The sequence below is a fragment of the Phyllopteryx taeniolatus genome, chromosome 9 (assembly GCF_024500385.1).
Source record: "Phyllopteryx taeniolatus isolate TA_2022b chromosome 9, UOR_Ptae_1.2, whole genome shotgun sequence".
Taxonomy (NCBI): domain Eukaryota; kingdom Metazoa; phylum Chordata; class Actinopteri; order Syngnathiformes; family Syngnathidae; genus Phyllopteryx; species Phyllopteryx taeniolatus.
The window spans coordinates 7521197-7548528 of NC_084510.1; the positions used below are offsets into that span (position 1 = coordinate 7521197).

Consider the following 27332-nt stretch of genomic DNA (forward strand, 5'->3'; position numbering starts at 1 on the left):
GCTGCCAAGTTATGAATGGGGGCAGAATTATTCAAATTAGCCTGTGACGTAAGAATAGGGCTTGATCTTGAATGGCTTGACATATTTTCTGACCTTCAGTCGGTACCTCGCAAAAATATGTTGCAGTGTAATTTCACGAGAGGTGTGTAGTCACTCCAGAAACACAAATATGAGTATTCAAGCAATTAAAAAGTCAATTACGCATACGTTCCCTTTCCGATAAATTAAAGCTTCAATATTAAGAAACACATATATGGTGTGGTGTGATACATAACAACTATAACCACAATAACAAATGTATTTTCAATGTTTTTTTGGGTTTGTTTGTTTTTTATAAAGGCAGAATTTCTCATCCAGCTCATGTAGTGCATATAGTTCGATTTTGCAGGTGTTTGCATGGCAGCAAAATGGATGATGTGATGAGGCCAGAGACGAAAACCATGTACAGGCGCTCACTGTTATTAAAATGTTTGCTTGGCAAAATCGCATTGGTTAAACAACCAGATTAAATTCCTTTTGCTCGTCCTGTGTTTTAGCATCCTCTCATTTCATGTGGCTTCAGTCAACCATTTAACAGATTTAACATAAGGTGCTCCTTTATCGGATCCCCTCTCAGCATATTCCTCGCAAGACACAGTTACTATATGGCAATAGCCACCTGCATTTCTTTATTCAGGCCTTTGTATACAGGAGCATATGCACAATACTGAGCATGCCCTCCACAGATGAGAATTACTTTTCTGTGTCTGAATGAGTCTGTGTTTTGTGGAATATGCAAAAGAAAACACCCACTAAAAGGGTTTCCCTGTAGTCTGTGTGCAACCATAACAGAGAAGCCATCTGCCTCCAGAGAAGACATCACAGGGCCCCAGAGAGTGTGCAGCATTCACACCACTGGAGAAGTGAATTTAAACTATAACATGCACAAGAACGCAGTCTTTAAATATTAATAACATCTGCCTAGTAACCAAACGCATGGCCTCTATGGCTATTAGGGAGGTCAACTTTCGTTCATTGAACTCATTCAGGTACAACACTGGTGTCAAAATGGCAAACAGAAAAGGGGAAACTCAAACTTTCGTTTTCTGACGTTAACCACTTTATTTGAAGACGTATAACTTTCTCTTTTTATTTACTTACCCGTATTATGAAATGCAGCCCTCCTTTAGTAAATGAAAGAACATTATATAGTTGTGCTCATACTCTATGTTAGATTACCAGGGCAGAATTTGTAAGATGTGTACAATTCTTTATTATGCTCTATATATATATATAGCGGCACGTTGGACGACTGGTTAGAGCGTCAGCCTCACAGTTCTGAGGACCCGGGTTCAATCCCCGGCCCCGCCTGTGTGGAGTTTGCATGTTCTCCCCGTGCCTGCGCGGGTTTTCTCCGGGCACTCCGGTTTCCTCCCACATCCCAAAAAACATGCATTAATTGGAGACTCTAAATTGCCTGTAGGCATGACTGTGAGTGCGAATGGTTGTTTGTTTCTCTGTGCTCTGCGATTGGCTGGCAACCAGTTCAGGGTGTACCCCGCCTCCTGCCCGATGACAGCTGGGATAGGCTCCAGCACGCCCGCGACCCTAGTGAGGAGAAGCGGCTCAGAAAATGGATGGATATATATATACAATATTATCATTTATTGTAAAGGTTTTTGGGAAAATATATCGTTCTAAAAAATTGGTGATCGTGGCAGGCCTAAACACATAACACATTGAGCGAGATAATCAATGATCAATGGATAACAAAAATATTGTACAAACAGTATAAAACAGTAATAAGTGTAATAAAAATCTGCAATATGTCGGGACCGCGAAGCAAGAACCGTGACGTAACAGTGGATTATTCTATCTGATGATAGGTTGCAGGGACTCATTGTTTCCATGACATGTGCCTCCCGCCATTCACATAGTCTCAAGTGTAAAGTGATCAATGATCATGTACAAGTTTCTTGCTCAAATTTGTGCCAAAATTGCAAGTTGTCCTCTATTTTAATAACATTTATAATGCAAGCATTTTTTGTTGCCAAACCCCTTTTTTCAAATAAACTGAACAACAGTTGAACAAATTGTATTCTGATTTCAAAACCAGTTATCCATCAATTTGTTATGTACATGTTATATTACAGTACAATGAGGCATTTGTATGATTTCACAGTCATAAAGGTCCCGTGAGGGAAACCATAACTGCAATGTGGCCCACGACAAAAATGAATTTGACACCCATGGTCTAAAGGGACGAGAAGGGAAAACATTTTTTGTTTGCGCAGGCATGTCATTTGGGAGAAGGGTCCCGTTATGTCGAAAGTAGACAGTGAGCCTTAGAAACAGCAACTCAATTTCTGGTCTAAAGTCCTTCTTTTATTTTTAGCAATGCTCTGTGCCATGAATGGTCACATTCTTAAGTGGCAACACAGGAAAGTAGGAAAAAAACATTGAAAACTCCTTTTTTTCAGGGCTCCTCAGTTTAAAGTTAAAAAGGTCCACTTCAGGAAAATTTCCTCAAGCCGGAGTCCCAAACAACACGCTGATTTGCATGCATTATGATTTTATCCTTTTTCATTACCAACTGACTGTCAAATGATAGAGTAATAATAAAAAAGCGTTCAAACTATAATGATTTTTACATTGAACGAAAGTTTCTTCAATGTAATGTTGTTGGATGTTTGTGATTTGAACTATTTATCCTAAAGTGTGTAATTATGTCTCATGGAAAAAAATAAACAGAAAAAAAACTAACTCAAATGGGAGAAGTTTGACCATTCAATTGCATGACAATGTTCACAAAGAAAGAATTCATTCACATAGGATGGTAGAATACATATAATTACATGCGTGGATTACTGTATTTATAATTTAAAAAATGTCTGTTGAAGTTTAAATACATATTAAAATCACCTTTTACTGAGGACACATCCTTTTTGTGGCCAAATGTCATGCTAAAATGTCCCTAATCCATATAATCTGATCAGTGCGCCTTGTATGATAGTAATCCACTTGTAAACAAAAAACACACTTTGCTTGACATACATTAACGCTATACCATGTTGCATTAATTCAAACAAATACTGTAAGTGTTACATCAAACCAAATGGTCTTATTATCAAAAGGTCAGTCATGTGTAGATTATCTGTAAATTGAGCCATAGCATTGTTGTTATACCCAGTGAACTGAGCATAATCAAAATGGGGTATGACCTATGCTGTCCCAGCGAATTTGTGTATCTACGTAACCCAGATCATTCAATGTCAGCCATAGCAACATTGCTAGCGAGCCTTGCAGCCTTCAGCCAATACTGAAGCAAAATTAATAATCAGTATGGACAATCTTTTTCCAGCTGCATATTTGAAAGCATACAGTAATAAAGTACATACAGTAATTATTACACCGATTTTCATTATTATAAAAATACATCCATACTAATATTTTTTATTTGTTTCCTAAAGTATATGTTTCAGTCTAAATAGTGCAATTTGCAGTATATGACCTCAACAAAGCTATAAAAATTACATTTTGTGCAAATCTACAATATATTACAAATGTATTTTAAAGTGATCTTTAACACTGGTTATGCCAAGTGACCACACATGTGGATTTACCTGGATATGTCCACTTTTTCTAGAGCCCCCCCAAAAATCATCCAGGACAGCATTTCATTATTTCATTCTGCACACTCTTTTACTGAAAAAGAAAAAGAAGTCAAAGTGGCGGTTAAATAACAAACGTATGCAAACAAATATGCACCTGTGAAGCTGCCTGTCGCAACATCCTGTTTAAGTTCCACCATGTATACACCATCAGCAATCAAACATCTGAGCCAGCTTTCTGCACATCTTCTGCCTCCGTGGCTAACTGCAACCGGCACCCAGGTGGGGTGTGTGTTTAGACCTATAATGAAATTAATTCATGATACATCAGCCTATCAGTGACTATTTTAATGTTTGTTTATGGATGGAAGGAAAACATATGTTTAAAATGTATCAAACCCGTGACTTTATGACTAAGCAAATTTGTGTATCCACATATCAAATGAACATTTGAATGTGAATGAACTGAAAATATTAAGTGCGTATTTTTGTTAGTCTTGTTGAATCCCCACTGACAAATGAGCTCAGCACTGGGGCACCCCAAGGTTGTGTCCTCTCTCCGCTGCTCTTCTCTCTCTACACGAACGACTGCACCTCAACGCACCCGGCTGTCAAACTCCTGAAGTTTGCAGATGACACCACTGTCATCGGCCTCATACATACTTATACATACTCGTGCACTCACTGCAGTAGTCTCGCCACGCTGCGCTATTTGCATATCTGTTGTTGACCAATACTGGCCACTCATGCCAGAGTAGCATCTGCCCCACTTGCAGACTGACTGAGGAGTATCTGCAACATTTGCACAATCAACATTGTCCCAGATTATCACGCTACTAGTCACTTTAAACTGCATACACTCCATGAAGTCTCGGCGACCTTTGCACAATGGTCATTGGACCAGACTATTGCTATATTAGTCATTCAAACTGCTCTAAGTGCTAGAGAACTCTGCATCCTTTTGCACAATTGTCAAAAAAATAAAAAAATTTTTTTACCGGCATTACCAGCTAACTAGCAACCCTTTATTGCTCAGTGACTGTTTTTCTCAATGTCTTTATGTCTCAAAAGTGTTCTCTGTCAATTGACTGTCTGTTTTCGTACTAGAGCGGCTTCAACTACCGGAGACAAATTCCTTGTGTGTTGGTTTTTGGACATACTTGGCAAATAAGGATGATTCTGATTCTGATTCTGAATGGAGCATCGTCACCACCTCGCTCAGAGAAGGCACAGTTTGCCCAAGATCAAATTTCAACCAGTGCATGTGCAATTAACCTCTACTTCACAGAGAACTGTGAAACATGGAGATAACAAAGCATATCAATAACCTGATTAATGTAAATGTATTCATTGCCAGGACTCAAACCAGATTCATTCAAGGCCTTAGCCAATATGACTATAAGTCATACTAGTACATTGGCCAACATAGCCTAACATTGCATATTATTAGATGAGGAGTCCAATCTTTTAGCCATTAAGCAGTAAATGCTTCACAAAAGGGGTGATTACACCTCAGTCAGAAGAGTATAATAATGCGCTTTTAAACACATTAGGGTGACATTAGCAAAAGAGGATTGTTTATATGTTCCTCCCCCACCCTCAACTAGCAATTCAGGCAGATGGAGCTTAAAGGCAGACCTCATAGGGGTCCAATAGTAGAGTCCATGTACAAAGCAGAGGCCTGTCTGACAGAATGAAATCTCTCCAGTAGCTCTCTATACATGCAAAACCTCTGGCACTCTGTTCACACCCTTGATACTGTTGTTGGGCTTGTAATTTCTGGGTTGTTTTAACTTTGTATCCCACACTGCCTGATGATCCGAGACTTTTTTTTTCTGCTTATTAGACCTTTAAAATGATTTGTGTTACCCTTTTACAGTATCTGCCATTTTTAGCAGAATTATTGTTGTTCTGCTGCGGCATTATCATTCAAATACAGAACTGTACATTACTCTGGTTCCACCTAAAGGGAGACCTTGCTTTGTATACCGAGACTGTAGGCCTGTACTGAATCATCTTTTCATTTATCAAAGGTGTATTTTCCTTCATACCATTTAGCCTTTTTAACCCACTTAGCCATTTAGCAATTTTCAGCTGATGTCCATCAAATGTTTAGGGCTTATCAGTTATTCAACAAAGTTATGATACAGCATTAGGTCTGTCACGATAAGTTGTTTGTTTTTGTTTTTGGACAATATATTTTCCAAAAAACTATCACAATGAACAATAATATTGTTGTTGTTTTTTATTCTTCTGAAATCATGAAAAATAAGGCTCACCTTTGAGCTGCAGGACTGTGCAGTTGGCACTCTGAAGACGCTGAAGACGAGTCCTTCACCTATCAACCATATGCTTTCGCTGTAGTCAACTACTGGCCGAATAACGTGTGCCGTTGAGGTTAATAAATAGTTATGGTAACTTTCTCGTGTGTGTGTTAATTGGGGACGAACACACGCAACAACTTGGAGCAAGGCGCTGATGTTTTAAAAGACGTCGGCACAGTGGAGGGAGGCTTGTGGGCTAGCGAACATAATAAACTGTTAACGTTCCCTTAAATTTCTCTTTTGTGCGCAATGCGCTGCACATGGAGCAAGACTGTAGAGTACTGGACGGAGCCAGCACCAGTCCGCCGGCGTTCAACTAACCCAGTCGCGGCTAAAGACACACGCATCTAACTCGGCGTCGGTTCACTGCTCACCACAACAAAGACAATTTATCGAGTCTGGAAAAACTATCATGTCCATTTTATTTATCGAATGATAAGTCGATATAGTTATTATTGTGACAGTCATATAGGACAAAATTAGTTTTACTATTCCCTTGATAACAAGAAGCCATAATTCTCATATTGCACTATAGCTCCATTGATTTTGATATCCATTAAGTTGGCCTTTGTTCAAACGTTTCCTCCCTGGCTCTTAGCAATCACTTCACACTAAGTGAAATAGCATTTCTAACCATTTAATGTATTCATAATGGCCTTCTTGTAACCAGTCAACAATGATCATCAGGAAACTGGGATTTATTTCGCCAATTTGTTATGGCTCGAAGATAGCTGGCATAGGCTCCAGCACACCCGCGACCCTAGTGAGGATAAGCGGTACAGAAAAGGGATGGATGGATGGATGGATTTCTATTGAATAATAATTAATAGTATACAGTATAATTTAGATTGAATTGTCACCTTGCACCCAACATGTGAAAGTGATGTCATGTAAGGTCAGTTAGGATTTACCCTAAAAAAGATGAGTGGATGCGGCCCTGGGAATCTGAATTCAGCATGCTGGCAGATGGAGCATCTGTCATCCATATGCATGAGGCAGGTGAGTGCCATTCTATCACTTTGACACTCACGCTGAGTCTGTGACCTTGGACTCAATGGCAGAGAATGAGACCAGTGTGATGTGTTGTGTTAAGCCTTTATAGTTGAGCTGTGAAAATGGTTGTACCGTATGGCTTGCAGGCCTTAGCTGAAACAGTGCTGGACTGCGCGTCTGTTCTCCAAGCATGCATTATATGTTAAGAAATTATGGATGTCGGCGGGCAAGGCTTGCGACAAAGTTGGTTCCATTTCGATTTTCCAACAAATGCTTTAGAAAAAAAGCTTTCAGAGTTACTGTAGTTACATTGTAGTTGTACTTTGAATTTAATGGAACAACAATTATATTTTTCTATAATCTGGACACCCTCATTTGCAATGTAGACAGTGGGGAAAGCAACAACTGCAATGGTAACTTTTACATGGTTGCACAAGAAATATGAGTGCACTTCTAAATCCAAATGAACATTTCATTCCAGTTGTTATCCCCATGCTTGCATTGTTTTTTTTTCTGAGTAGAATAGAATAGAATACAATAGAATAATAATAATCCTTTATTGTCAACGAGGTGGAAAATTGTCTCTGGCTCACCAACAAAGGAGACAGCACTAAAATACAGATATTGACATATATTAAAAAAAAAAAAAAAAAAAAAACATGAAACTCGTCACAGATGGTGTAGTGGTACACGCCCCTGACTTTGGTGCAGGCAGCGTGGGTTCAATTCCCACTCAGTGACGGTGTGAATGTGAGTGCGAATGATTGTCCGCGTCTATATGTGCCCTGCGACTGACTGGCGACCAGTTCGGGGTATAGTCCGCCTTTCGCCCAAAGTCAGCTGGGATAGGCTCCCGCGCCCCATGACCCTAACCAGGATAAGCGGTGTTGAAGATGGATGGAACATGAAACTCATTAAAAATGGAAATAAGATGTGTTGAGAATAATAATAAAATCGAGATCTCAATAACATCCCGTAAAAGAGTTAAAACTACCTTTAGCCAGAGGAGCTCTGAAGCGCCTCCCAGACTTCAGAAGCTCCAACTGACAGGACAGAGGACGAGAGCTGTCTGCCACGATTTTCTGAGCGTTCTGCCTCTTCTTGTCAGTGCAAATGTGTGCCAGCGGTTTTTGGGGTTTTCCCATGATTTTACCTGCAATTGTCACAACTTTGCTCAACTTGACCTCGTACTGCAGCTTCCGCCCACATTCACCTGTCAGTTACATGGCAATACAGTGGTGCCTTGAGATACGAGTGACCCAATTTACGAGGTTTTTGAGATACGAGCCGTCATTCGGCCATATTTTTCTTTTGACTTGCGAGCAGAAACTTGAGATACGAGCTCTCTATGGTGGCAGTAAACTCAATTCAACTCACTTCACAATGAGCACCACTTCAACAAATGGTGAACATTTCATCAAAAAAGACAGGCTTCAAGCTGTTTAATGGCAATTTCTGTTGAGGTTTATGATCAAACTAAGCATAAGAAAGAGAATTACACATTGTGTATGTAAAACAACCACAGCTTTGCCTTAGGAATGTCCGCTAGCTTAATGCTAACAAACAACGAGTTAGTTGTTTGTTAGCAGCAGTTAGCATCGACAGTCGTAGTTTTAGAACCCATTAAGTTTTAACGCATATGATGGAACAACACATTTAGACAGACAATATAACATTACTCACAAGCTTATATTCTTCATCCGCAACATAAAATGACTAATATTACAGCAACTTACTGAGCGGTAGAAGAGCAGACGAAGAATTCTATTCTTCATTTGTCTGCATGACTGTACTATACAGTGGTGCATCCCGGTGGCCAAGGCGAGCACACCAGAAGGCACAGCACACTGAAGTGGGAGGAGCATTAAATCATGATTCACAAACTATTTAATGCTTCACATTTTATTTAATTATTTTATTCTCTATAGTCATTATTACTCTATAGTCAAAACAACGTTTCACACTCACATTCACACCTCTGGACACTTTAGTCTTTAATTAACGTAACTTGTTTGGAATTTCGGAGGAGGCAAAAGTATCTAAATCCATGCAAATACGGGGAGAATCTGCAAACTCCGCATAGGAAGGTCTGAAACTGAAGAATTGAATCCCAAACCTTAAAACTGAGGCAGAAATGCTAACCACTATACTGTGAACCCAAACATATTTGTATTAGAGCTGAATTTCAAATAATTATATTGAATTGCCAATGGCACGGTGAGCGACTGGTTAGCACATCTGCCTCACAGTTCTGAGGACCGGGGTTCAAATCCCGGCCCCGCCTGTGTGGAGTTTGCATGTTCTCCCCGTGCCTGCGTGGGTTTTCTCCGGGCACTCCGGTTTCCTCCCACATCCCAAAAACATGCATTAATTGGAGACTCTAAATTGCCCGTAGGCATGACTGGGAGTGCGAATGGTTGTTGGTTTGTATGTGCCCTGCGATTGGCTGGCAACCAGTTCAGGGTGTACCCTGCCTCCTGCCCGATGACAGCTGGGATAGGCTTCAGCACGCCCGCGACCCTAGTGAGGAGAAGCGGCTCAGAAAATGGATGGATGGATATATTGAATTGCCAATGGCACGGTGAGCGACTGGTTAGCACATCTGTCTCACAGTTCTGAGGACCGGGGTTCAAATCCCGGCCCCGCCTGTGTGGAGTTTGCATGTTCTCCCTGTGCCTGCGTGGGTTTTCTCCGGGTACTCCGGTTTCCTCCCACATCCCAAAAACGTGCATGGTAGGTTAATTGAAGACTCTAAATTGCCCGCAGGTGTGAATGTGCGTGCTAATTGTGTGATAATAACGATTCTGCGATTGGCTGGCGACCAGTTCAGGGTATACCCTGCATCTCGCCCGAAGATAGCTGGGATAGGCTCAAGCACGCCCGAAAATGGATGGATGGATGAATTTACAATCTTTAAAACATGAGCCTCTTGCCTCAGAATACACATAAACTTGACCTTTGGAAGAAGAGAAGAAGATGGATGACTTTAGTTTGCAGAAAATAATCTCAAACGTAAATGTGTGTATTATATATGAATGAAGACAATATACAGTGATTTGAAAATCTTATTACATCCAATGACCTGGTCATTTTCACTTCCTGTGTAGTTTAGACTTCAGACGACTTGTTAACACTTGGGTTAAGTTGCAATGCTCAATCGATCATATAAACTTCGAAGGTGTATATTTTATCTCATTTTAGAGCAAATATTGCTGAGGCCAAAAGTTCAAGTAGCCTAGCTGTCAGTTTCAAATACTATTCATGACCACATTTACAGTTTTAGTTACAAGTCTGTGAAATGTTTATTATACAGCCCTTGACCTAAAAGATGATTATGCCCACTGTTGCTTTGTTCCCTTGTCATTTTTTATTAAAATATCAAGGCGAGCCTTTAAACTGGAGTAACGCCGATGCCGGTATTGCCTAATGCCTGCCACTGAAAGTGTAATGGTTAATTAGCAATTCTCAACTGTGGGTCGCGGAGCCATTTTGGGTGGGTCGCAGCCAGGTTGTAGGACTGCAAATGGACAAAACGATAATCACGATTCTGCGATTGGCTGGCGACCAGTTCAGGGTGTACCCCAGCTCTCGCCCGAAGATAGCTCAGATAGGCTCCAGAACACCTGCGACCCGAGTGAGGATAAGCGGTACAGAAAATGGATGGATGGATGGATGGATAATCACGATTATTTTGGATCAATATTGCAATTACGATTATTTATCATGATTATTCCTCATGCTAGGGAAAACATCCGTATTTTAATTGCACTACATTTCAACAAACAATATGTAAACAGTTTTCAGTGCAAAATGAAACTTTAAATAAGAAAACAGATGTTGATCTCTTTTCGAGGCACGAGCTCCTCACCATGATGATCCTCATCTCCAATTTTAGCTGTACTTTCTTCTCTCGACATGACTTTTCAATTCAATGAGCTGTTACAGTATTTAGGAAGCTTAATGAAACCGTAACCACGTGTTCGTCGTCTGGTGGTTGGCTGACTACCGGTGGCGAATGTGTGGAGCCCAGCCCACATTATAAATGTAAAAATCTTCGACGACCAGGTTAATTTAATTGTGGCAGCCAAGATCGTGATCATGATGAAAATTCGATTAATTGTGCAGCCCTAACAGTTGGAAAAACATTGATGGCATAATAATTCAGACTGTTAAAACTGTTAGTTGCGTTGGTCTGCAGCCTTCATTTCCTAAAAAGAAGAAGAACTTGTTGTTGAAACTTTCCTCAAAAGAAGAGATCAATGTCAACATATAAATTTTTCTGAATGCAGTTATGTTCATCCTCAGTTTCTTCATAAGCTGTCCTAAAAGACACTTTAAAAACACAAGTATGAGTAGTTTAAAAATACGGATGATATTCACGTTGTCAAAGGCTATTTTTGAACTTTTGAACAATGTTTTTGTTCCCGACTTCTGTAAAACTTGGGTTACGACCTTTGTTGACAATAGAACAATGTGTGTCTCAGGGTGAAAACAGTTGAGAGCCACTAATTTACGTAGCTAACGTTAACATACATGGGATCAAATCCTATCTCATACACATTGTTCCTGTATATACAGTATAAGATGAACTGCATATAAAAGGGCTGGATGGTTGCTATTACCATTTTTTTTTTTTTGGGTGGGAGGCTGGCAAAATTATTCTTGAAAGAAGTGAAATCAGTCTTGAGTGCCAATATATTCTCTGATGCTATGGCAGAATCCAGTCATCTGTTTGTAGGTCACCATTGATGCAGCTTTTGTTCTATGTGTCCTTATGAGGCAAGTTTTTGTGTGATAATGAGGCAACTACATAGACTGTATTAACATTCAGAGAAATAACATTAGATATTGATGTATATGTTGTTGTTTATTCTTGGCATAAATGATGATGTCAGTATAAAACAGTTTTGGGTTTGAGGACATAAACTCATTGTTCGAAAAATATTCTTGTTCTTGGACTTGATTTATAAATGTGAAAGCAAAAAAAATTGACATCAACAAACAAAAGTCACCATTCATCCATCCAGCATAATTCTAATTGGCATTGTTCTGCCATGGAGAAAAGGATAGTTAAATTAATCCCTTTTCATGGTCCAATCCCTTACTATTAAAGTGTAGATTGAACTTCACACATCTAATCTAATTTTGAATGTGGAAGGAAGCCAAAGTAACCCGGAGAAAATCATGCAAGCACGGGGAGAACATGCATAGTCCACACAGGATGCAATTCAGTTGTCTATATGATCTATTAAAACCATGAGGAATTGTTGGACAGATTGTTCTGGTGTTTTCTCTCAGGGCCCAATTAAAAAGCTTTGCTTTTGCCTGCAGCACACTGTAAGTGTGAATGTTTTGAAGCACATTGCTGACACACGGGCTTGAAGCTGTTTCCACTTTTAAAGAGAAAGAATATAGATACTTGTCTGTTCAAAGTATTTCAATCCTAATTAAATGGAACAATAGCACAAATTTACTGCATCATGCCTCAGGTCAACTCAGGTCCAAATAGGTTGTTGCCCTGTAAAACCTAATGCTGTGGCTGTTAGTATTAGAAACGTTTGCTGTTCTGAGATTTCAAAATAATTATACAAATGAATTATTTGGTAAAGTTAGATTTAGCGGACAAGTGCATATACTGATTGATACAAGAGGATGTTGGACCCACTTGATTCCTGATTTAACTGCTTTGAAATTTCGTCATGTGACCGAATCAGATCATCCCTCCAGTTGCCTGGCAGCAGTCGAGCAGGAGTGAATGATGCAGGAAGAATTTAAGCATGGCTAACGTCACTCTCGCCATTATAGTTCTCTACCTAATGTTTAAATGCCGTGATGGTTGTCAACACGTGGATGTACAGTACAGTAAATGGATGAATTCAGTGAAGCACAGTGAAATCTCTATGGAACATCTCCAGTCAACACACGTGCATTCAGGCTGACAAATGCAAACGAAGGAAAACTTTGAAAGCGTCTTTGTTCTCCACTGTCAGACAAGATGGGAGTACACTCAGTAGGCGAGGAGACGAATCATGGGCAATTTGAGGCCAAGTCAATTCGCACTGCAGCAGAGAGGGCACTGGAGTGTTGTTGATCATCTCCCCAAAGAACACGTTTCATCATGCCTTTGGGTCATTAACTTGTGGGCTGGTTGAAACATTTGCTCATGCTTATCCTTCCTTGTGTCGATGTCCAAAAAGTCTCATTAAAGGCCTCGCTGTCTCATCTGGACGTTGTTTCATCCTTCAACCAATGAAGTGCAAAAGTTGGTAAAAAAAGACGCAGCAATGTTGTGTATGATCACATAATATCCTTATTAAACATTTCCAGTTGTTATTGAAGGCAGCGTAGGCATTTCTAGCCTATTTATGAAATGCTCAAGCACCCTTAAAATTTGAGACATCCCAAAAAAAAAAAAAAAAATTTAACTATGTCATTTTTAACAACGTAGAAAAGTATAGAATCACAGTACTTGGTTGTTATGTAATATTTTAACAACAAAAATACAGCAACAAATTACTGTTATGCAATGAAATCCCCCAAATAATCCTATATTTATAACCACATCATGCATTTGGAATATTTGCTCTACTGTATGTAGTAAACAGTCCAATTACTATAGAAGTATAAAAGTATCAACAGTTTATAGTCACATTCTTTTTTTAAATCTCTCAAATTCAGCCCTTGAGCCCATATGCATTTTCAGAAATCTCTTCATCTACAAATTACAATATTATACAACACTAACAACTGTCAGCGGTTTTGCCTGAGGACAGATCTGAAAGCAAATTCTCATAGGAGAAGCTTCGATCACTTGTGTGCAGCATGAAAATATCAAATGATAGCGTGACCTCCCCCACATCTGCCTTAGATTGCCCCCAGAGAATCAAATGCTGCATATCAAATACACGTGATGACACAGCATCCGATAAAACCTCAAGAAAATTTAAAAAAAACACCATTATAACACAATCTGTAGTCAATAGGCCCTTTGTGAGGCCAAGATTACTCCCTCTGGAGAGCAAAATTATACACGTAAAAGTATTGAGATACTTCCTTCCAATTGATTATTGAGTCAATCAGTCATCCTCCAAAGACATTTTGGACAATTCTACATTCTCAACAATAACAACAACCATTGCTGCTGCTTCTTGAGCATCTCCTTTGTTGCCCTGGCAAATGCTTGGGGTCATTAGACAGAAAGGTTTTCATCCAATATTTTACAGTATGGCTCTGTTCATTGGCCCCTCAGTGCTGTGAAGTCACACTGTACCCTACTAGGTGGATTGGTTGCTTTTGTAGTTTCAATGTACATCTCGGAGGGCTGGTGAAGCAGGCCGAGGGCTTCTTGTGTGACGCCTTTAGCCAACACAGGCCTGCCATCTGCTGGGGCTTCGAATATTACTACAAACCTTTGTTGAAGAAAAGACAGCATTGGATGAGACAAGCAGAGCAGCGATATAAATGGTTGTAATGTTACTATTATTTTATGGTAATAACGTCGAACACTTACATCACGCGACGAACCATTGCCACGCAACGGGAAACTTTAACTGATGTAATACTTCCCGCTAGCAGCGAGGGGGCGCTCGTCTGCAATGATAGAGGCGGAAGTGGCATCGCGTCGTTTGTTGCCGGATGTCATAAAAGTCAAGACATCCACCGCAGCAATGAGCGATCCCGGTGTGGACTTGAGCAACGGTCTCGAATATGTTACTATTTCATTTCCACCCGATTCAACTGAACAGCTGTGCCCTGTCTTCCAGGTAATGTCAGCTTTAGCTTGACTTGAGTTTCAACCTGCATAACGTGTACAGGGGCTCCTCGTTTTCGACGAGAATTCCTCGCTACGCGGACGACGTAACCCGAATTTGGACTTAAATCGGGCGGTAACCGACGCTAACTTAGTAGTAAAGTAATAATTACAGTAAATATTTTAATGTGAAACACTTTCTAGGCTACAAATATTAAATAATCAGGCCGCAGCGCAAACGTAAAAAAAACGATCATGCCATTTTGTCGTTCAAAAGGTCGTTATTGTATGTTAGTTTTTTTACTATGTATTTTTTCTCCATTTATGTATTCATTTTTTCAAATCTGCTCTGTTTAACTTGAAGTATTTTTTTTTTCCATAAAAATGATTACTTTAATTTATTCATTATTTCGTTTCATGCTATTTCAGACTACACGACAATCAAGTGTAACAGTTTTTTCCCAATGTTAAAGCTTCTGTTTGTCTCCCAACAACATTCTTTATTTTTCGACAACAACAAAAAACATTCTTTATTGGCATTAAAAAAATAAAATAAAATGTTGCACTCGCTGTACACATACTAGACCTTTCATTAGGTATATTGTATTTGCAAAAGAATAGCTTCATCGTTATCATTCTGCCTTCATAAAGATATTCGTGGTTAGTGTGAGATTGGTGTTCATTTAATACCAGTGATTGTGGCCAGTGAGGTGATGACCTCTTCAAAAAGGCAGACATTCTCATTCGTTTGATATCGTCTATCAATGACAATGCAATTTTCATGCACTGGTCAGTTTAGTGTTTGCGTGCATCCAAATATGTATGTGTGTTGAATTTCTTCCATTCCTTCTTTTCTCCTTAACAGCAGAATGTCAAAATGTTCTTAATGTTCATGCTGCAATTTCCTCCTGTGTAGTGTTCAAGTCCTTGTCATTTTGCAGTACTCTCCTGTCAACATTCAAGGACCGGGATGCCCTGTAGATCCCAGTGAAGTTACACTTCCTGGGTGCTCCTGCGTTTCCCATTCATGCATCACTGAGAGCTGTTGCTGCTTGCAGACCCATGGACAAGCCTACGCAGGCAATGGCACGTTGCGGAGGATTAGTGTATCAGATGTCGGTCACTTCACCCCGGTGTTTGAGTGTAATGCCCTTTGTTCCTGCAGTGACACTTGCTCAAACCGAGTGGTGCAGAGAGGGCTGATACTCAGTTTGCAGATATGCACCACTGCCAGGAGTGGGTGGGGCGTGCGGACGCTTCAGCGGATCCCACATGGGACGTTTGTGTGCGAGTACGCGGGGGAGGTCATCGGTTTTGAGGAGGCCAGACGCAGGCAACTTGCACAGAGATTTGAGGACAATAATTACATAATTGCTGTCCGGGAGCACGCAGGCACAGGTTCCATCACAGAGACATTTGTGGACCCGGCCACTGTGGGAAACATAGGTCGCTTTCTAAACCACTCCTGCTTGCCCAACTTGTTCATGGTGCCGGTCCGTGTGCACTCTTTGGTTCCCAGATTGGCACTGTTTGCCGGCCGGGACATCGATGTCCAAGAGGAGCTAACGTTTGACTACTCAGGAGGCTACACAAACCAAACACCTGGACAGCTACACTGCACACAAACTGACACTGCCATTCAGGCCAGTAAGACAGTCCAGAGGAAAACTTGTCACTGTGGTGCCAATAACTGTGCAAAGTTCCTACCTCTAGATTTATCTATTTTAAAGTAACCTAAATTGAATGTTCCCCCACAATTATCTTGCATTTGTTAGTACATATTGAATGTAAGATTTAGTCATATAAATCTTGAATTTGCCTTGAAAGCCTGTTTAAATGAGCCACTCAGAACACAATACATGTTCTATCATCATTATTTGCTGTTTGGTCTCCTAATGTGGAGGGAACTCCTTGACATGTCCTTCCTGCTCACTACTTCGCAGTCACTGTAAAATGATTCTGTACAGAATATGTCTCAGTGGTTACTGTCATCATGTCCTAGCACACAATATTCCATTCGTCCCACCTTACATGTTTGTCAGGAGCAGGATGATCGCCAGCACAGGCACATGGCAAATAGGATTAATTTAATGTCCATAGCACTCATTTATGTTGTTATAACAGTAAAAGCCTTGTGCCAAAAATTAGTTTTCCATAAAGAAAAACCACAAACGGTAATAAATGCTGCCATCCACTCATTTAGATCATCCTCAACAATCTCTCTTTTCTAGGTATTCTCAGCTTGTCTATGCTCTTGGCCCTCAAGAGAGGTGTGACCAATTAAAACGGGCCTGGGGGTATTTTGATATAGAAACAAGTTTTATTCCCCAGTCAAAGGAGGAGGCGTGTCCCACTTTACTGTGACTGCTTCTGAAATTAGGCCGTCCCCTTGATGTGGCCTCGTTTTCATCTAGTCCTGCTTTCATCTTATTAATGTCCACATCTGGGTTAATTAGAATGAAGACTGTCTTTCATGCAGAAATTGGACCAGTGCTCCAGCCACACTGGGCCTGGAGGAGATGAGAATGTAGGAGTGGACAAGCACGGAGGCTGCTGTCAAGTTGCTATTTTCTTCCACGTAAGAATTGTGAAAGGTGCTCTGTGTTGGTGTTTCCCCACCCGAATGCTTTGTACACAGCCTTCAGTTCTTAGGTCATTTTGTCAATTATTTAAAGCTAAATGTGTGTTTGTGTGTCTCTCTGTTCTTGTGGACGAGTGGCGGGAGGGGTTGGTTTTAATCCATGTCAAACACTTTTGAATTGCATTTTATGTATGAAAAGCGCTGCATGAATAAAGTTTAATTGATTGATTCTGCCAAATTTGTCTTGTTTCCTCACTTGGTTTTATCTGTGCCCAGGTATAGGAATTACCCACACTCTGATTGGTTTTGCACACTGAAGTTGCAGCGAACAGTGTCATGTTTTTAGATCATTCCTCAGCCAAATTGAGTCTTAGATATTATCTTTTTCTATTGGCTTTTCCTGTTAGGGCTCATTGCAGCACGACATCCTTTTCCAGCTCCATTTATCAACCTTCTCTTAGGTCTTCTAGCTCTTTTGCCAGGGAGTTCCGTCCTCCTTATGCTTCTACCAATACACTCACTATCTCTCCTCTGTACATGTCCAAACCCTCTAATTCTGTTCTTTCTAACTTGGTCTCCAAAACATCTAATCTTGGCTGTCCCTCTGATGAGCTCATTTCTAATCCTATCCAACCTGCATTCCTAAAGAGATTAGCGAACCTCAGCATCGGCATATCTGCCACCTCCAGCTCTGCTTCCTGTTATCTCTTCAGTGCCACTGTTTGTAATCTGCATATCATGACTGACCTCACCACTGTCTTATATATAAATTTTGCACTTCATCCCAGCAGATACTTTTTAACACACAGCAGCAGAAAGTATCCACTACATAACATGACAACATTCATACAATAAATAAAAGTAAAGACTAAAAAAATAACTGTGATATTAAAATGTATGGCATCTGATTTAAAAACAGTGACAGCCAAAATGCTTTTGAATACATGTTGCTTTTTTTTTTTTTATTCATTCAAATTTGGCAAGCTTTAAGACATTTTTTGGGCCTCTTTAGTGGGTTAATGACTATACCTACGTGCTAAATGTTTAATATTTAAGTGCAGTATTTGCGAACAGTGTCTGAGTCTGATTTATTTATATCTTTTTATTTATCCATCCTTCTATCCATCTTCTTCCACTCATCCGAAGTTGGGTTGCGAGGGCAACATCTTAAGCAGGGAAGCCCAGACTTACCTCTCCCCAGCCACTTCGTCCAGCTCTTCCAGAAGGATCCCGAGGAGTTCCCAGGCCAGCTGGGAGACATAGTCTCTCCAGCATGTCCTGGGTCGTCCATGGGGCGACCTCTAGGGTGCTCGGAACACCTCCTGGGAGCATTCTAACCAGATGCCCGAGCCACCTCAACTGGCTCCTCTCGATGCAGAGGAGCAGCGACTCCACTCTGAGCCCCTCCCGGATGACCGACCTTATCAACCGTTCTCTAAGGGAGAGCCCAGACACCCTGCGGAGGAAACTCATTTAGGCCGCTTGTATCAGTGATCTTTCCTTCATTACCACGAGAGACCGATACAGAGTCCGCATCACTGGAGATGCTGGACCGAGCTGCCTGTTAATCTCCCGCTCTATTCTTCCCTCACTCAAGACTCTGAGGTACTTGAACTCCTCCAGTTGGAGGAGGATCTCTTCATGGACGCGAAGAGGGCACTCCAACCTTTTCTGACTGAGGACCATGGTCTCATATTTGTAGGTGCTGATTTTCATTCTGGTCACTGATGATGTAGTGGTACACTCGCCTGACTTTGGTGCGGGCAGCGTGGGTTCAGTTCCCACTCAGTGATGATGTGAATGTGAGTGCAAATGGTTGTCTGTATCTGTATGTACCCTGCGACTGACTGGCGACCAGTTCAGGGTGTAGGTCCCCCTTCTTAAAAAGGGGGACCACTACCTCGGTCTTCCAATCCAGAGGCATGATGTCCACACGATGTTGGAGAGGCGTGTCAACCAGGAAACCCCAACAACATCCAGAGCCTTCAGGAACTCCAGGCAGATCTTATCCAACCCTGGGGCCTTTCCACCGAGGAGCTTTTTAACCACCTTGATGACTTCAACCTCGAAGATAGGGGATCTTGCCTCAGAGTCCCCAGATTCTGCTTCCTCCTGTTGGTAGAATTGAGGAAGTCTTTGAAGTATTTGGCCCACCAACTCACAACGAGTGGAGGTCAGCTGCGCCCTATCCACACTACACACAGTGTTGATGGTGCACTGCTTCCCTCTCCTGAGACGTCAGATACTGGAGCAGAATTTCCTCGAAGCTGTCCAAAATTTGTTTTCCACACCATCAAGGCAAATAATGCATCTGTGGTACTCTTCCTTGGCAAGAACTCATACTGCTGCTCACAAATACTTCTGTCCTGAGTCTAGCCTCCATTACTATTTACGATGAATTCATTGAATGACTCATCAACTTCATTTATCTATGTACATCGCCCTTGTTCTTAAAAAAAGGGACGCAGCACATTGAACCCTGAGATGTTTATATTTATGTATAAAAATTACTGGGTGAAATAGTAATTGTTGGCTAATGAGTTTGGTGTTTTTATATCATCTGCATATTCAACAACAATGAATGCATAATTCTTTGAATGTGTGGTCTCCTTGTCCATATGTATTCCACTGTCCACTCATTTTTGTTCGAGGGTGGCACGGTGGGTGACTGGTTAGCACATCTACCTCACAGTTCTGAGGACTGGGGTTCAAATCCAGCTCCACGCGTGCCTGTGTGTATTTTCTCCGGGCACTCCGGTTTCCTCGCACATCCCAAAAACACGCGTGATAGGTTTGTTAATTGAAGACTCTAAATTGCCTGTAGGTGTGAATGTGAGTGCAAATTGTTGTTTGTTTATATGTGCCCTGATATTGTCTGGCAAGCAGTTCAAGGTGTAGCTTGCCTCTCGCCCGAAGATAGCTGGGACAGGCTCCAGCACGCCCGCAACCCTAGTGAGGATAAGCGGTACAAAAAATGGATGGATGGATTTTTGTTCAAGTCCCTGGAATCCCCATGGCAACAGAGCGTGTGCACAGGTGGTCATTGGTCAGTGGTGGTTGTACACAAGCACAAAGGCTATACTAAAATCTGGACTGTTCACAAGACCCAGGCTTCAAACAGGTAGGTCTTTTCTGGGGTGGTCACCGAGCAACCACCGGTTAATCACATTAGGTGAACTCCAGATTACGGTAAGGATGCTGCATGAAATAGTCAGAGCTTTCATATTGTCATTGACAGGTGTAGAATCCAAGTAAAAGTGATGCTGCATTCTTGGTACAGAGTACAAATTAGGGCTGCAGAATACTGGAAAAAAATGACGTGATTTTCTTTAACCCTGTGATATATATTGCGATGTTAAAAAATACAGGATAGCATATAGTAAACGTAACGAGGAAACCAGCACACATTTTTCTTTTTCCCCTCTCTAAAAAAAAAACAGAACACAAAAGTATATGTAATATCCATCCATCCATTTTCTGAGCCGCTTATCCTCACTAGGGTCGTACGCATGCTGGAGCCCATCCCAGCCATCATCGGGCTGGTTGCCAGCCAATCGCAGGGCACATACAAACAAACAACCATTCACACTCACATTCACACCTATGGGCAATTTAGAGTTGTCAATTAACCTAACATGCATGTTTTTGGGATGTGGGAGGAAACCGGAGTGCCCGGAGAAAAACCCACGCAGGCACGGGGAGAACATGCAAACTCCACACAGGCAAGGCCGGGAATTTAACCCCGGTCCTCAGAACTGTGAGGCAGATGCTCTAACCAGTCGTCCACCATGCCGGCCGACTGTGCACTAATCTCACTAAAATCAAGGCATTGTAATTGCACAAAATAATTTTAATGCCATCCATCCATCCATTCTCTACCGCTTATCCGGGTCGCGGGGGCAGTAGCTTCAGCAGGGACGCCCAGACTTCCCTCTCCCCAGCCACTTCATCCAGCTCTTCCGGGGGGATCCCGAGGCGTTCCCAGGCCAGCCGAAGGATGTAGTCTCTCCAGCGTGTCCTGGGTCGTCCCCGGGGTCTCCTCCCGGTGGGACATTCCCGGAACACCTCACCAGGGAGGCGTCCGGGAGGCATCCGAATCAGATGCCCCAGCCACCTCATCTGGCTCCTCTCAATGCGGAGGAGCAGCGGCTCTACTCTGAGATCCTCCCGGATGACCGAGCTTCTCACCCTATCTCTAAGGGAGAGCCCGGACACCCTGCGGAGGACACTCATTTCGGCCGCTTGTATCCGGGATCTTGTTCTTTCGGTCACGACCCACAGCTCATGACCATAGGTGAGGGTAGGAACAAAGATCGACCGGTAAATTGAGAGCTTCGCCTTTCGGCTTAGCTCTTTCTTTACCACAACGGACCGATACAAAGTCCGCATCACTGCAGACGCTGCACCGATCCGCCTGTCGATCTCACGTTCCATTCTTCCCTCACTCGTGAACAAGACCCCAAGATACTTGAATTCCTCCACTTGGGGCAGGATCTCATCCCCGACCTGGAGAAGGCATGCCACCCTTTTCTGACTGAGGACCATGGTCTCAGATTTGGAGGTGCTGATTCTCATCCCAGCCGCTTCACACTCGGCTGCGAACTGCTCCAATAAGAGTTGGAGGTCACGGCTTGATGAAGCCAACAGAACCACATCATCTGCAAAAAGCAGAGATGCAATACTGAGGCCACCAAACCGGACCCCCTCTACGCCTCGGCTGCGCCTAGAAATTCTGTCCATAAAAGTTATGAACAGAATCGGCGACAAAGGGCAGCCTTGGCGGAGTCCAACCCTCACCGGGAACGAGTCCGACTTACTGCCGGATATGCGGACCAAACTCTGACTCCGGTCGTGCAGGGACCGAACAGCCCGTATCAGGGGGTTCGGTACCCCATACTTCCGAAGCACTCTCCACAGGACTCCCCGAGGGACACGGTCGAACGCCTTCTCCAAGTCCACAAAACACATGTAGACTGGTTGGGCGAACTCCCATGCACTCTCGAGGACCCTGCCGAGGGTGTAGAGCTGGTCCACTGTTCCACGGCCAAGACGAAAACCACACTGCTCCTCCTGAATCTGAGATTCGACTTCCCGACGGACCCTCCTCTCCAGCACCCCTGAATAGACCTTACCAGGGAGGCTGAGCAGTGTGATCCCCCTGTAGTTGGAACACACACTCCGGTCCCCCTTCTTAAAAAGGGGGACCAACACCCCAGTCTGCCAATCCAGAGGCACTGTCCCCGATGTCCACGCGATGTTGCAGAGGCGTTTCAACCAGGACAGCCCCACAACATCCAGAGCCTTTAGGAACTCCGGGCGAATCTCATCCACCCCCGGGGCCCTGCCACCGAGGAGCTTTTTAACTACCTCGGTGACCTCAAACCCAGAGATAGGAGAGCCCGCCTCAGAGAACCCACACTCTGCTTCCCCATGGGAAGGCGTGTCAGTGGAATTGAGGAGGTCTTCGAAGTATTCTCCCCACCGACTCACAACATCCCAAGTCGAGGTCAGCAGCGCCCCATCCCCACTATACACAGTGTTGGTGGTGCACTGCTTTCCTCTCCTGAGACGTCGGATGGTGGACCAGAATTTCCTCGAAGCCGTCCGGAAGTCTTTCTCCATGGCCTCACCGAACTCCTCCCATGCCCGGGTTTTTGCTTCAGCGACCACCAGAGCTGCATTCCGCTTGGCCAGCCGGTACCCATCAGCTGCCTCAGGAGTCCCACAGGCCAAAAAGGCCCGATAGGACTCCTTCTTCAGCTTGACGGCATCCCTCACCGTTGGTGTCCACCAACGGGTTCGGGGATTGCCGCCACGACAGGCACCGACCACCTTACGGCCACAGCTCCGGTCGGCCGCCTCAGCAATGGAGGTGCGGAACATGGTCCACTCGGACTCGATGTCCCCCGCCTCCCCCGGAAAATGAGCAAAGTTCTGTCGGAGGTGGGAGTTGAAGCTCCTTCTGACAGGGCATTCTGCCAGACGTTCCCAGCAGACCCTCACAATACGTTTGGGCCTGCCACGTCGGACCGGCATCTTCCCCCACCATCGGAGCCAACTCACCACCAGGTGGTGATCAGTTGACAGCTCCGCCCCTCTCTTCACCCGAGTGTCCAAGACATGCGGTCGCAAGTCCGATGACACGACCACAAAGTCGATCATCGAACTGCGACCTAGGGTGTCCTGGTGCCAAGTGCACGTGTGGACACCCTTATGCTTGAACATGGTGTTCGTTATGGACAATCCGTGACGAGCACAGAAGTCCAATAACAAAACACTGCTCGGGTTCTGATCGGGGGGGCCGTTCCTCCCAATCGCGCCCTTCCAGGTCTCACTGTCATTGCCCACGTGAGCATTGAAGTCCCCCAACAGAACAATGGAGGACCTGTTTGTCATGGGTGACCCTGCCAGGGGCATAAAGTCCCAGACAACTTAGCTCCTAGGATAACTGGGACACACAAACCCCTCCACCACGACAAGGTGACGGCTCAAGGAGGGGATAATAATTTTAATGCTTCAAATATTAAATAAATTCAAAAATTATTTAAGAAATGTTAAAATAATTAAAAAAGGGAGCGGTCCTAAAACTTGTTCGCAGTATTGACCGTTTTCAATAATTTCCCATAATAATGTGTGAAGCAGTGAGTGTCTTTCTTTATTACAGTCAAATAGCAAGCAAGCATGTTATTATACAATATCAGTCTTTAATCTGGGCTCCGATTTGACTTTATGACACATACTGTATCAAAATGCTAACTTTTGATTTGGAAGGTCTGGAATGGAGGGATTTGACCACTGAGTCACACACACATCTCCTTGCCGGTCGACTTTTCACAATCAGTGATTCACTCCACATTATCCCTCCTCATGTTAACATGACCTATTAATGTTGTGTAATTTTTGTGTTTGATAAACATGAATTTCACTCGTGGATAAGCAGCTCATGCGGGCGCACGGAGAGATACAGTAGCGGTACAGCCCCTCCCTTCTTACATGCACTCTCTCTCCATTCAAATGCATAATTATAACATAATTTTCTTTCAACATGGTTACATTCGATTTTATTGATGAAAGGCTCCAGACAGGTTTACACACACTCGCGCACATGTTGTAAAAATTGACAAAAGGGCTCCTTGGGCATCAAGGGCAAAGGGGCAGGTGCCCCAGCACCAAAAGCCCCTCTCACCCCCTTGCACGCCGCTGTTTTATAGTGTGGCAGCTGGTTGTACTAATGGTGCAGGCAGAGCTACCTTAGCTTTCCAAATAATAAAAAAGCAATACTAGACCAGTGGATCCTCGAGAGTCAGTCGGCAGGGGCAGAGGGAAGCTGCACATTTGTGGCTGCTGCCGAGCAAGTATAAGTAAGTTTTGAACCGGCGTGTTTACGGAAACATCTAGCAGAAAGTATTGGATACACGGGCTCCTAACACTGCTTGGCTACCCCTCGGTTTGGTTCAAGCACAAATACAATTGCAAGGAATTTAGGGTTTCATTATCTCTAGTCCATAATATCATCACAACATTCAGAGATTCCCTTCCCTGAACAATAACCTTATCGCCCACCAATCTACATGTGTTGAGCGGACTTCAAGAAGGCGTTCCACCAGGTCCCTCGGGGAGTCCTGTGGGGAGTGATCTGGGAGTATGGGGTACCAGACTCCCTGATACGGGCTGTTTGAACAAACTCAGAGTTTGGTCCGAATTGCCAGCAATAAGTCGTATTTGTTTCCAGTGATAGTTTGACTCCACCAAGGCTGTCACCGATTATGTTCATTACCTTTATGGACAGAGTTTCTAGGCGCAGCCGGGGTGTTGTGGGGGTCTGGTTTGATAACATCAGTGTCACGTCGCTGCTTTTTTCAGATGATGTGTTTCTGATAGCTTCATCAAGCCGTGATCTCTAACTCTCGCTGGAACAGTTCGCAGTCGGGTGTGAAGTGGCTGGGATGAAAATGAGCACCTCCAAATCTGAGGCAATGGCCCTCAGTCGGAAAAGGGTGGATTGCCCTCTCCGAGTCAGGGAGGAGATCGTGCCCCAAGTGGAGGAGTTCAAGTATCTCGGGGTCTTGTTCACAAGTGAGGGAAGAATGGAGCGGGTGATCGACAGGTGGATCAGTGCAGTGTCTGCAGTGATGCGGACTCTGTAGCGGTCTTTTGTGGTGAAGAAGGAGCTGAGCCGAAAGGTAAAGCTCTTGATTTACTGGACGTTCTACGTTCCTACCCTCACCTATGGTCACGAGCTGTGGGTCTGGACCGAAAGAACAAAAAAAGAAAGACATCCTCTGCAGCATGTCCAGGCTCTCCCTTAGAGATAGGGTGAGAGGCTTGGTCATTGTTATCAGCTAGAAGTTCAAAAGCCAGCATCTGTGATGGTATGTGGGTGTGTTAGTGCCCATGGCATGAGTCTTTTTCAGCGACGTTCCTGCTTACTTCAGCAAGACACATCCAGGCCACATTCTGCATGTGTTACAACAGCATGGCTTCTTTTTAAATGAGTCAAAGTACTAGATTGGCCTGCCAGCAGTCCAGACCTGTCTCCTATTGAAAATCCATCCATCCATTCTTACACCTCTTATCATCATCACCATCTCTTTACACCGCTTATCCCATTCAGGGTCGTGGGTTGCTGGAGCCTATTCCAGCTTACTTTGGGCGAAAAGCAGACTACACCCTGAACTGGTTGGCAGTCAGTCGCAGGGCACATACAGAGATAGACAACCATTCATACTCACATTCACACCGTCACTGAGTGAGAACTGAACCCATGCTGCCTGCACCAAAGTCAGGCGAATGTACCACTCCACCATTAGTGAACCCATTAAAAATGGGTGGCACATTATGAACCACAAAATACGACAACAACGACCCTGGACTGTTGAGCAACTGAAGTTGTACATACAACCCCAATTCCAATGAAGTTGGGACGTTGTGCTGCAACACATTGCAAAAAGCTGGGACAGGTGGCAAAAAAGACTGAGAAAGTTGAGGAACACTCATCAAACACCTGTTTGGAAAATCCCACAGGTGAACAGGCTAATTGGGAACAGGTGGGTGCCATGATTGAGTATAAAAGGAGCTTCCCTGAATTGCTCAGTCATTGACAAGCAAAGATGGGGCGAGGTTCACCTCTTTGCGAACAAGTACGTGAGAAAATAGTTGAACAGTTTAAGGCCAATGTTCATCAACGTACAATTGCAAGGAATTTTGGGATTTCATCATCTATGGTCAATAATATCATCAAAAGGTTCAGAGAATCTGGAGAAATCACCGCATGTAAGCGTCAAGGCCGAAAACCAACATTGAATGCCCGTGACCTTCGATCCCTCAGGCCTGCATCCCTCAAAAACCGACATGAATGTGTAAAGGATATCACCACATGGGCTCAGGAACACTTCAAAAAACCAATGTCAGTAAATGCTATTCGGCGCTACATCCGTAAGTGCAACTTGAAACTCTACTATGCAAAGCAAAAGCCATTTATCAACAACACCGAGAAACGCCGCCCGCCGGCTTCTCTGGGCCCAAGCTCATCTAAGATGGACTGATGCAAAGTGGAAAAGTGTTCTGTGGTCCGATAAGTCCACATTTCAAATTGTTTTTGGAAATTTTGGACGTCGTGTCCTCCGGGCCAAAGAGGAAAAGAACCATCCGGACTGTTATGGACACAAAGTTCAAAAGCCAGCATCTGTGATGCCAATGGCATGGGTAACTTACACATCTGTGAAGGCACCATTAATCATTGGTCAAATCATTGTATTCTGTTTTTATTTATGTTTAACACATCGTCCCAGCTACATTGGAATTGGGGTTGTACATCAAGGTAGATTGGTAAGGAATTCCACCTACAAAGCTTAAACAATTACTGGGTAGTGTCCTCAGTTACCAAATGCTTATTGAGTGTTTTTAAAAGGAAAGGTGATTTACCACAGTGGTAAACATGCCCCTGTCCAAGGTTGTTGGTAAGGTGTTGCAGGCATCAAATTCAAAATTCTTTAATATTTGAAAAAAAACAATAGTTTATCAGTCTGAATATTAAATATCTTGTCTTTGTAGTGTATTCAATTAGAAGAAGAAGAAGAATCATCTTTTTATTG

General features: G+C 43.1%; 1 protein-coding gene across 2 annotated transcripts; it reads left to right on the plus strand.

Moving 5' to 3' along the window:
* Positions 1-14518: 14518 nt before the first annotated feature.
* Positions 14519-17476, plus strand: setmar (SET domain and mariner transposase fusion gene). Of its 2 annotated transcripts, none has more exons than XM_061785988.1 (2): positions 14519-14670; positions 15599-17476. In XM_061785988.1, the coding sequence occupies exons 1-2, from the start codon at positions 14575-14577 to the stop codon at positions 16388-16390; spliced, it is 888 nt and encodes a 295-aa protein (XP_061641972.1). In that variant the 5' UTR covers positions 14519-14574; the 3' UTR covers positions 16391-17476. The 2 variants fall into 2 exon arrangements, with proteins under 2 accessions (XP_061641972.1, XP_061641973.1); XM_061785989.1 differs by having other exon boundaries at positions 14525-14670; positions 15574-17476.
* Positions 17477-27332: the final 9856 nt, after the last annotated feature.

Coding starts and splice junctions, on each gene's coding strand:
- setmar (XM_061785988.1), top strand. CDS start 14,575: ATGAGCGATCCCGGTGTGGACTTGAGCAACGGTCTCGAATATGTTACT. Junction 14,671..15,598: donor AGCTGTGCCCTGTCTTCCAG/GTAATGTCAGCT, acceptor GTCATTTTGCAG/TACTCTCCTGTCAACATTCA.